The sequence below is a fragment of the Thamnophis sirtalis genome, unplaced genomic scaffold (genome assembly GCF_051295495.1).
Source record: "Thamnophis sirtalis isolate CommonGarterSnake01/CBP01778 unplaced genomic scaffold, rThaSir2_p1.2 scaffold_12, whole genome shotgun sequence".
Taxonomy (NCBI): Eukaryota; Metazoa; Chordata; class Lepidosauria; order Squamata; family Natricidae; genus Thamnophis; species Thamnophis sirtalis.
The window spans coordinates 52736954-52749299 of record NW_028261392.1 but is presented as its reverse complement, the minus strand read 5'-3'; the positions used below and the strand labels follow the sequence as shown (position 1 = coordinate 52749299).

The 12346-nt window shown below is 42.9% G+C and overlaps 1 protein-coding gene across 1 annotated transcript in view; it reads right to left on the bottom strand.

Moving 5' to 3' along the window:
- Positions 1-12346, bottom strand: part of LOC106552828 (cysteine-rich protein 2) — a 51473-nt gene that overhangs the window by 26125 nt on the left and 13002 nt on the right. Inside the window, 1 exon segment of the mRNA XM_087726550.1 lies at positions 3370-3464. Within this exon segment, the coding sequence (XP_087582676.1) occupies positions 3370-3464 (95 nt within the window).

The window sequence follows — 12346 nt, the reverse complement described above, 5'->3', positions numbered from 1 at the left end:
TAGGTTTAGGGTTTGGTTTAGGGTTAGGGTTACAGCGCGCTTCTGTCGGCGCGCTGTTGTCGGCGCGCTTCAGCGCTCATTCGTCGGCGCGGTTTTGTCACCGCGGTTTAGTCACTGCGGTTTAGTCAGGCGCGCTTTTGTCGTTCGCGCATTTGTGGTGGAACCTCCTTGGACAGCAAGTAATTGCAATCTGCTCAGAAAAATATTAATTATTTTGTGTGGGTTTTCCCTCCTGATGGCAATAAAATATCTGACATCCATTTTTCAGCTAATAAAAACATTTAAAAAAGGAATTTCATTCTTGGCCATGACAAGAATTTGCCCTCTTCGTTTCTGTTTCCACGAATTGCAGCCTACTCCTTCAGGGCCACCAAAGTTAATCAAACAATAATCCAATGGGATCATAAGAACCTGTATTCAGTGGAAAGTGCTCCATCACTGGAGGGTTTCAAGAAGAGACTGGACATCTATTTGTCATAGGTTCTCCTGCTTGAGGAGGGAGTTGTTGAATGAATGTTGAATGTTTATTTCATTTGTATGCCGCTCTTTTCCCCCGGGGGGGGGGGACTCAGGGCGGCTCACACTCAAGCAAGGGAAGGGATACAGACAATTTGACAACAACACAAAACAATACATAATTTAAAAAAGCGCAACAATCATACCATTCGAGATAGGGGCACGGTTCTTTAGCCCCAGGCCTGTCGGAACAGCCAGGTTTTAAGGGCTTTGCGGAAGGCCTGGAGGGTGGTGAGGGTGCAAATCTCCACGGGGAGTTCGTTCCAGAGGGTCGGAGCAGCCACAGAGAAGGCTCTCCTCCGGGTAGTCGCCAGTCGACACTGGCCGGCGGATGGAATTCGGAGGAGGTCTAATCTGTGGGATCTAATCGGTCTGGTGGAGGTAATTGGCAGCAGGCGGTCTCTCAAGTACCCAGGTCCAATACCATGAAGGGCTTTATAAGTGACGACTAGCGCCTTGAAGCATATCCGGAGTTGAACTAAAAGACCCGAGGAATGGGCCCAACAGTAGACCCAGAGTTGGAAGGGACCGTGGAGGTCTTACTCCAACCTCCTGCTCAGGCAGGAAACCTTATACCATTTCAGACAATTTGTATTTGTACATTACAAGTTGTTCACAGCAATGGATGAAAACAGACTGTACAATGTTGGATGAAAACAGATCCCTACAATGTTAGGTGAAAACACATTGCTACACATTGGAGAAAGGAGCATGAGCACAGCAAGTACTTCCAATAACTTCGACATTGCAGATAATCTCCCTGAGTGCTGGACATTGCAACAGTACAGTACACCAACTTTAGGGAGAAATACGAATGACTGGCAGTTTAAAAAAAAAAAAAGTTGCAAGTATTGCAAAAAATTTAACAGCATTTAGTGCAGTGTTTCTCAACCTTGGCAACTTGAAGATGTCCGGACTTCAACTCCCAGAATTCCCCAGCCAGCGAATGCTGGCTGGGGAATTCTGGGAGTTGAAGTCAGGACATCTTCAAGTTGCCAAGGTTGAGAAACACTGATTTAGTGACTTCTAAATTTGGATGCATTTGGATGCATTTAGTGACATTTTAATTACAAAATTAATATAAATGAACATAGAGATTCTATAGAAAATGTTTTGAAAGATTCAGAGAAATATGTAATTCCTGACAGTATCAAAAAAGCAAAAGCTATTGTCAGAACAATTGCTGTAAGTTCAGCAGAAGCGGAAAAGGGTTTTTCACAAATGAACATCATATGTTCAGAGAGCAGAAGTCGCCTGTTTCTAATATAACTCACTTAATGACCATTAATTTAATTGGCCTACCCCTATAGCAATAGCAATAGCAGTAGACTTATATACCGCTTCATAGGGCTTTCAGCCCTCTCTAAGCGGTTTACAGAGAGTCAGCATATTGCCCCCAACAATCTGGGTCCTCATTTTACCCACCTCGGAAGGATGGAAGGCTGAGTCAACCCTGAGCCGGTGGGATTTGAACCGCTGAACTGCTGATCTAGCAGTAGCCTGCAGTGCTGCATTTAACCACTGCGCCACCTTGGCTGCACCCCTAAAGGAATGGCACCCTATTCCTGTAGTTAAGAAAAGGTTGAGAGCAAATCACAGTGCTGATGATGCTCATGTGAAAGTGAAAAAAGGGGCAATTGAGGACGCCAATAAAACTGCAATTTGGCAATACCTTAAATAGGTTTTATTGTTTTGTGTTAAGTATTTAATATTTTCATTAATATTTTAAAAGTCTTGTAATCTTTTGATATATGATATCTTTTTTAGACTTAAAACTGTCATAAGGGCAAAGAAGTGATGTCGGTCAAGTTGGCCATGCCTACCTGATCACATGACCACCTAGCCACGCCCACCAAGCCACGCCAACGCCCAAAGCCACGCCCACAGAACTGGTTGCTAAAAATTTTGAATCCCACCCTGCTTGCCGTTAGTTGAATTCCTAAATATTTAACTTTCTTGACTATCTGTCTACATATTTTCCTTGCTAGTTCTTTTTTCTGTGTGGCTCCTTACAGTGTGTCTGTAACATTTTTAACTATTATTTTGGTTTTTTCTTAGTTTATTTTTCAGTCCTGGAACTTCACCATATTCTTCTATTTTCCTAATTAATTTAGGAATTGTGTGGGTAGGAGCTAGGAGGTCTCTGAGCGAGTGCTGGGCAAACAGGCAGTGGATGACCTCGCTTTCCAGTCGCTGGTGAGTGGCAGCTCTGGATCTTGCAGCTTTTTTGGGGGGGTTTCTTAAAAAAACACCTCTCCAGGCAAGCTTGAAAACCTCCGAGGTTGCTTTGGGAGGGGGAAGACGGGCATTTCTTCCCCCTCTCTGGGCGCCTGCAGCCTTGGAGCAGCTCTGGCTGCTTGCACAGTAAAGAAAATCTCACGAGGGAAAGTTTTTAATTGGCTTTACTTTGCAAGGGCCAGAACTTGCTGTAGCATCCGAGGCTGCAAGCACCTGGGAAAGGAGGGGGAATGCTGCCTGTCTGCCTGCCCCCTCCAGGAGCAACCTCAGAAGCTTTTAAGCATCATCTGGAAAGCAGTTTTTTTTTAAGAAAACCCCCCAAAATCCGCAAGATCCAGAGCTGCCAGTCTCTGGTAAGATCCGCATCTCGTGGGCCGCCTCTGCCCTACCTGCCATGCCCAAATTGCATCCCACTGGAAGCGTCTGTCAGCCATTGTGTGCAGGGAAAAACCTTGCCCGGAAAAGAAAAACTTCCCAGATTCGAGAAGCTGTTAATTGCCTTGCAGTCACGAGGTTTTCTTTACTGTGCAAGGTTTTTCCCTGCACAGAACAGCTCATTGACTCTAAATAATACAGAAGCTTATTGCTTCATCTTCTCATTATCTGATCTCTTACCTCTGCATGCCCGCCAGGTGTCAAGGTCTTGCTGCAACGCTCACATTTCAAACAGAATTTGTGCCAATCTTTTCCCAAGGAAGATACTTTTTCAGCTGTACAAACAAACAAAAAAAGGAGAATCAGAACTCTACAGACCAGATTCTCAACTTTTACATCTTTCAAGACTCACTTGAAAGGACTAAAAATTATTGAAGATTCACAAAATGTAAATGGAAGCAGAATCACATAGATCTGTTGTAATCTGAGTTTTATGAACACTTTAGAAAGCCTCTCCCTCAGTAAACATATACTAACAATTTAAATAATCAAACAGATTGCTTGCCTTTTCATGACCTCACAATCAGCTGCCTGAGGTAATTACTTAATTCTTCACAGTATCACCATCACTTCATTATATACCCTATTTTTCACACTATAAGACGCACCAGATGATAAAATGAACACTAGCTTCAGAGGAGGAAAACAAGAAAAAAATCTGCCTCTGCCTCCCAGCATCCATCCGGTATTCATCTGGCTACTGTCCTTGCAGCAAACAGCAAAGTGCCTGGTCAGCTTCAGCACGTTAGTGCAGTGCCAACATGTGGCTTATCAGGACTCTGCTCCGTTCTCCCCACAACCTGTTAACTGAGCTGAGCTGCTGCCGCTGCCAGGGAACAGCTGATTGGCAGTTGGATCAGCTTCCCAGAATACCGCCGACCAGCTGTTCTAGGTGGTGGGGATTGCCACCGCCTATCACCATTACCGACCACTGCCACCACCATTTGGGGCAGCTATTGGTGGCAGCAGTGATCGGCAGGTGCAATTGGTGGCGATTGACAGCCGTGATCTCCACCACCTAAAACAGCTGATTGATGGCATTTCAGGAGGCTGATCAGTTGATCAGCAGTGAAGGCTCCCGCATTCCCCACTGGCGGCAAATGGCAGCAGAGTGACTGGTGGTGGCGAATGCTGTCGCCACACCAACCCTCCTTCCCCTACTGCAATATTCACTCAATAAGATGCACAGACATTTCCATCCACTTTTTTGGATGTAAAAAGTGCATCTTATAATGTGAAAAATACAGTAAGTTTTTTATTTTAATCATGGCACTAGTGGATTTCTTTTTTTTCCCCAAAATTTTTTAATTTTTTATAAAAATGTAAAATCAATGCGTCTACAGTGTGGCACCTGGGTGCCATACATTCCAGTACAAACAAAACTAATCAAATTAAACATTATTATATATTCAAACAACTTCTAAAATACCTATAACAATACACATCTATATTTGGTTACAGTCTATCATTATTCAATTATTCCACCTATTTCTCATTATTACTTTCATTTTATCAAATAGAAATGTAATACATTGATATTCCCTTTATTTCTATCTCTTACTCTTACTTTTAATCATATTATCTTGTATTAAAAAGCGTCTACAGCACTGCCTCACGGGCCTTTGACCTTGGTGCTGCCCGTCCACCACAGAGAAAGGCTCCAGTTCTTTTTAAATTTTATTAAATGATGTTCATTATATTCAGCTGGAAGTCTCTGTTGTGACTCCTGATGAATATTGCACTGTACTCAGTTTGATTTTAAGGTTCATTAAACTAAATGCAAAATCTGACAAGTTGCAGTTCTTGATGTTATTAGCCATGCTCACAGAGTTCTCTAGTTCCAGAGTAAACAGTTGCATGTTTGACTGTTTCAAAATGTCTGCTTTTTAAAAACAAAAATTGAAGGCACTCCAGTGCTGAAAGCATTTGCATTAACTTGCAGCTATTACAGAAATTACATGGCGAAAGAGAAGGACATATGCTGTAAGATGTTTGCTCCACTTTCTCAATAATATAGATGAAAATGAAACTGCAGATGAAATAGGGAAAGGATTATAAAAGCCATTTCAGTAAAAACTACATGGTCTCACAGGTTTCACTTGAGTAATAAAGTCTTTAAAGATATAATACACATCTTACTAACAGGCATCAGCTTCTACTTAGGAAAGGTAAAAGAACTGGAATTACAAGATGCAAAATTGCCTAGGGAGCTAAATTAATATTCTATTCCATATAGAAGGATTATTAATTTTGTTCAGGTAAAAGAAAATTCAAGATTTTTCCGAGAACAAGTACAGGAGTTTAATCTCCAAAAGCAAACTCAAAAAAGAATGAATGTCCAAATCAGCCCTTATAGGCTCACATATTTTTGAAAAAGCAAGCACCATTTCTCTTTTTGGAGCAGTTTGCATTTAAAAATAAATTCCCACGGACAAAAATAAAGAGAAATTCCATTGAAGGCAAATTCCCCACAAATGAGTCATCAAGCAGGCATGCTGATACCAAAGAGAATCAAGCCAGGGTTTTATGAAAATGAACTCCATAAACCTGTGATGGCGAACCTATGGCACGCTGCTACAGGTGGCACACAGCCATTTCTTAGGGCATGTGAGCCATTGCCCTGTCAGCTCCAGCACGCATGCGCGCACTGGCCAGCTGATTTCGGCTTTCATTTTTGTCCGTTTTCCACCCTCCGGAGGCTTCCCTGAAAAAGGGACCTATGTACAACCCAGAAGTCCATTCCCAAACTTCCAGTTTGTGTGTTGGGTTGTTTTTTGCCCTCCGGCCTGCCATCAATCTTATTGCTGCCATCAATCTGGGAAGGATTATAAGGCTATTTCAAAACAATTTAAAGTCCATCATTCTACAGTGAGGGAAATTATTCACAAGTGGAAAACATTCAAGAAAGTTCCCAATCTTCCTAGGAGGGGATATTCCAGCAAATTCTTCCCAAGGTCATACCAGGTAATGCTCAGAGAAATTACAAAAAAACAATATCCAGGAGTTAGATCACAGATCCTACAGGCCTCAGTATGTTGTGTTAACTTTCATGATAAGTACAATTAGAAAAAGAGTAAGTATACTTAGTTTGGAAGGGGTGCCAGGAGTAAGCCTCTTCTCTCAAAAAAGAATACGGCAGCATGGCTTAGGTTTGCCAAGTTGCTGTGAAGTTTCCAAAAGACGCCCTAAGTAAATTATGAGCCTCGAGATAAAGTTCAAAAGAAAGCCAGTCATTTATTAGGAGGAACATTTTGACATTTTCTTCTGCTGAGGAGCCAAATCTGATTTGATTAGATTAGATTAGATTAGATTGTTTATTTGTATGCCGCCCTTTTCCCTGGGGGGACTCAGGGCGGCTCACAATCCAAAGGAAGGGGGGGAAAACAGACTTTTACATATAAGACAGTACATGATTAAAACGCAACATTCATACCATTCGGGCGGGTTACAATCTTTAGCCCCAGGCCTGACGGGATAGCCAGATTCTAAGGGCTGTGCGGAAGGTCTGGAGGGTGGTGAGGGTACGAAGCTCCACGGGGAGATCGTTCCATTGGGTCGGGGCTACCACCGAGAAGGCTCTCCTCCGTGTGGTGGCCAGTCGGCATTGGCCAGCAGATGGAACTCGGAGGAGGCCTAAACGATGAGATCTAATGGGTCGTGTGGAGGTGATTGGCAGTAGGCGGTCTCTCAAGTACCCAGATCCACTACCATGAAGGGCTTTATAGGTGGCAAGTAGCACCTTGAAGCGTATCCGGAGACCAACAGGATTTCTGTTTGATGGCATCTAAACTTTACCCCTGTGTCTCCCCTCCCCTCAATCTGCATCATAAATCACATCCACCAATGAGGTGCTGCAGCAGGCTATGAACTTTCGCACCTCACACATCTGTAGAAATTATGAGATCTGACTTTGGCCGAAGGTATGCATGGAATTCTCCCTCCCTTCAATGTCAACTTTATAATAGTCATGGAAATGCTTTACAAGTTGACAGTTGCATCTGAACAAATCACAAGACTTCTGGAATACTATCCTTTGGACAGATGAGACCAAAGTGGAGATGTTTGGCCATAATGCATAGTGCCACATTTGGTAAAAACCAAGCACAGCATATCAGCACATCTCATACCAACCACCAAGCACAGTGGTGGAGGAGTAATGAGTTGGGTTTATTTTGCAGCCACAGGATCTGGGTACCTTGCAGATTTGAGTCAACCATGAATTCCTATGTGTACCAAAGTATTCTGGAGTCAAATGTGAGGCTATCTGTCTCAACAGCTAAAGTGGGCAACATGGGTCAGGCAACAGGATGATCCCAAACACACCATCAAATCTGCAACAGAATGGCTGAAAAAGAAAACAATCAAGCTTAAGAAAAACAGTTGTTGCTTTTCCAATGCAGCATTTGATGTCTGTCTCTGCATCTCCATTAATTGTCTCTGTTACATTGGTTAATTGTCCTCACTGTTAGGAGGTTTCTCCTCAATTGTTTTTCTCCTTGATTAGTGTCAGGCGTGCCTCCATCAATAACCAAGAAAGAAAACTCCCAACTCCATTGTTTGTGGAATTAAACATACTTTCACTGGTCACGAAAAGATAGCAGCAAAAGAAAAGCAAGATCTGAACCCAAAAGGCATGAACATGTACATATCAAACATTTACCCAGCACCCTCCCCCCAATCACCCCAACCCAATGGCCAATCTGCAACTCCCAAAAGTGTTGTGTGGGGTGCATTTTCAAAAATCTCATTCAGATGATATGCAGAGACAGTTGACCTTGACCAACTCCAAAGACAGGCTATCAGCATGCGCAGAACATGGTGAGAATCAACCTCCCTTCTGATAACTCCTCCAGCACCATAGGTTTCCCATCCCAAATACCTGAAACTCCCTCCCTCCCCGTTTCTATGGCAGCTGATAGAAAGCAAGCAAAGTAGAGGCTGACATTTAATTTCCATCCATTGTTTCTTGTCCTGCCCTCTGGTACTTTGGAAAATAAATTGACCCTCTCTTCTTTATGGCAGCCTCTCAAATACTGGGATACTGCTATCATGTCCACCCTAGTCATTCTTTTCTGCAGACTAGCCAAACCCAATCCTTGTTCTTCATATGTTTTAGTCTCCAGGCTTTTAATCATCTTAGTTGCTCTTCTTTGCACTTTTTCCAAAGTCTCAACATCTTTTTTGTTGTGGTGGACAAAACTGCATGCAGTATTCCAGGTGTGGTTTTACTGAGGCTTTATAAAGTGGCACTAATACTTCATGTGATTTTGATTCTATGCCTCTGTTTATACCAAGGATTGCATTAGCTTTTTTGGCTGTTACTGCCCACTGCTGCCTCATGTTTCAGTGATCATCCACTAAGACTCCAAGGTTTACTTTACTTCACAAAATGTTTCTGTCCTAGTTTTCTTCTGTTTGTGTAAAGCATACAGTAAGGTATGATAATTTTATTCAAGTAAGTTGAAAAATATCATAAAAATCAGTAAGAAAAACTAGAGTAGAATTAATGGTGTACACTCAGAAATAAGGAAAACATACAGCACTTACTGGGCAACCAGGGAAACACCCTTTGAGTGTGGGATAAAATCCAAATGTAAAGCATATTTTAGTATTCAGTCTGCCATTCAGGAAGCAGCAATGATGTAATGTCCCACACCCAGGTCTGGTGATAACCATGCCAGAACAGAAACACAATGTTCTCTTTAGAGAGGAAAGAAACTGAGCTAGTGAACAAACAGAAAAAGATTTCCTACTGAGTGCTACAGTTCCAAAAATACATAAAAAAGTTCTACTTTCTATCCCAAACATTCCTTCTCTGGGCGGATGAACAGCAAAAGCAGAACACCAAAAGAAAAGAAGATTTGACATATTGTTGTAAATGATAAACTAAGGCACACTGACTTGCTTTCTACTGAGGAAAGTAAGATAAATCCTTAGGAAACACAAGCTTAAAGCTGCTTTTAGTGATTTCTGTGTTTCCAGAAGATTTAAGCTAAGGTTTGCTCCTTTCCTTTAACATTTAACAGTTTCAAAGAAATCTAAGAGGAAGATGGATGAATCAAGCCTTGACTTAGAATGGGGACTTTTTTTCAAAATGCTTCACTCTGTCTAGTTATTTCCCTTTCAAAAGGATTTTTTTACAGAACAGAACAGGTACTTATAAATAATTATGAAATATCATAACATAATGAAATTTGTGGGAATGGGGTGGGCTTGACAGCAATGAAAGAATGTTTATGAATTGCCAATCAAAGGAAGAAATAGGAATGGCTTGGTTATTTCAGAGACAAGACAGATCTTGAAACAGATAACCCAGATTCTAAATTTTAAAAAAGCTTCTACATACTCCACATAATTGATACTTCTATATATATATATTTTCTGTGTCCGGTTATTCAGATTAAAATTGCTTCCTATCCTATGAAGCAATCCCCATCAAGCTATTGTTCCATTATGAAGCAAATGTGAAAATATCAAAGATTAGAAATTGAGATATAACATCTATGTTTTTCTATTACCAAATAATTCTAAAAAGCAGGTTATGTTGTTCCAGAACAGATTTGTTTGGATGAGTTTGTTGATATGAATGTATGAAGAACTTTTTAAAAAATGAATAGAGGCATACAATTTTATAAAACATGTAAATGATCTGTTAATTATCACATGGTGAAATTCAAAAATTTTCCCTACCGATTCTGTGGGAGTGGCTTGGTGGGCGTGGCTTGGTGGGCGTGGCTTAGTCATGTGACTGGCATGGCCAACTTGTAAAATGTGAAATTTACTTAACAATGCTCTTGCTTAACAACCAAAATTTTGGGCTCAATTGTGGTCATAAGTTCTCTCTCTCTCCCCTTCTCTGTCTCTGATTTGTTTTCCTCTCTTTTCCCTCTCTCATTCTCTCCCTCCAGCTCTCTTTCATTTGTCTCCCCTTCTCTCTCTCTAATTTATTTCCCTCTCTTTTCCCCCCCTGTCATTCTCTCTCTCCAGCTCTTTCATTTCTCTCTCCCTCTTCTTTCTCTCTGATTTGTTTCCCTATTTTTTCTCTCTTTCATTCTCTCCCTGCAGCTCTCTTTCATTTCTCTCTCTCCCCTTCTATGTCTCTGGTTTGTTTTCCTCTTTTCCCTTTCTCATTCTCTCCCTCCAGCTCTCTTTCATTTCTCTCTCTCTCCCCCTTCCTCAGGGCCGCAGTTCCCTTCGTGTTGGCTCAGGAAGGAGGGGAATGGGAAGCAGCAGCAGCAGCCATCCCCACATGCAGGGAGGAGAGCTCCAGTTCTCCTATGCAGCACAGGAGAGCCCTGCAGTGTAGGAGAGTTGGAGCTCTCTTCCATGCATCTGGCGGCGGTCTGGAAGGACAGGTGGTGCGCATGTGCAGAAGCCATGGGACATCTGCCTGGCACCTGCCCTCCCAGAGCACCACCACCACTGTTGCTGCCCCTCTCAGCCCCTGAGCAGCGGCTGCATCTCCACCAAGGGCCGCCAGCCCACTTGGGCTGGACGCCAACCCCGGAAGGCAAGTGGGTGTGTGGGAGCACCAGGAAGGCCGCGTGGAAGGCAGGCAAGCATGGCAGGGCTGCGGGGAAAGGAGTAGGCTGCTAGCTGCCTTCTACGCAGCCAGCTGGTCTTAACATGCTTGCCTGCCTTCCACGTGGCCCTCCAGTTGCCTGTCTTCGTAAACTGGCCACAAAGACACTGGGAAGGCCGCGTGGAAGGCATACAAGCATGGCAAGGCTGCGGGGCATGGGCAAGGAAGTAGAGGAGACAGGTTGGGATGGTGGAAAGCAGAGACTGGATGGGGTGGGGCCAGCCAGCAGTTGCTACCAGTTCAGCAACCCAGGCCAAATGTCTGCTACCGGTTCTCCCGAACTGGTAGGATTTCACCCCGGATATGTTAAGCCTTTCTTGTAAATATGCTTGAAGAATCTGCACTTGCCAGAAGGCACTATACATGTCTACATGCAAACTGCATGTAGATTCTAGGTATCAGATTATATACATAGAGTTAGTCTGATATATTGGCCAAATTTAGGGACCACCTGGTTGGATCAGATCAGTGGTGAAATTCATTTTTTACTACCGGTTCTGTGGGCATGGCTCGGTGGGCATTGTGTGGCTTGGTGGGCGTGGCAGGGGAATGATACTGCAAAATCTCCATTCCCACCCCACTCTGGGGCCAGCCAGAAGTGGCATTTGCCAGTTCTCCAAACTACTCAAAATTTCCACTGGCCGTTCTCCAGAACCTGTCAGAACTTGCTGGATTTCACCCCTGGGTCAGATCCAACCTATACCTTTGAATTTGATGATGCTATCTACTCAATCATGTCTGATTTTCAGCAATTGTCTATACCAGCAATCTTCACATTGTCCAGTCTTGTGTGCCTTCTTTCAGTTGTTTTATATTATATTCTGGCTTGCATTGACTTTAATGGTGTAGACACTGTGTTTTTTCGTGGCCTCATTTCCTTTTACCACTGACATTTTCAAGCAAAATTGCCTTTTCCAGTGAATTTGATTCTATGACATTACTGAAATAAGTAAGGCAGAATCTTGTGACTTTGCCTTCCAGCGATATGTCTCATTTTTCAGTCCTTGCTTGTTTGCTATCCAAGGAATGCACAGGAGCTTTCTCAAACACTGCAACCTGAACAAGTTGTCAGTGCTGTCACCTTGCTTTGCCCCATCGCTGCTTTGCTGATGCCAGACTGCCATGAACCCTTGCAGGGAGGGAGGTAAGACAAAAAAGCAAAACTACTTTGGGTGCCTACCAGAGACATCGGTTGACTAACCCCAAGGTCACAACCATGGGAATGGAATGCATACCATCTCGGAGCCTGTCAAGCAGCAGAACTGTTACCAAAACAATTTGTTTGGATTCAGTTGGACACTATAGAGATAGTTGGGGTGGGGTGGGGGACCTGGGCACAGGGAAAGTTTTTGGGCTCCAACCTCAGATTTGGCTTTTCCTAACATACAAACACTTGGCTTTAGTAAAAATACATCTTTCGCTACAAATACAGTCTATCAGGATTCCAAGTAACAAGCCCAACAAAAGAAGACTGCGAGGCTTGAATTTCCTCAAAGTTCCATTTGATTAGAGATGTCATATTGACATGTCTGAAAAAACTCAATTCTGAAAGCTTCTGGGTTTTCCCCACCCAAA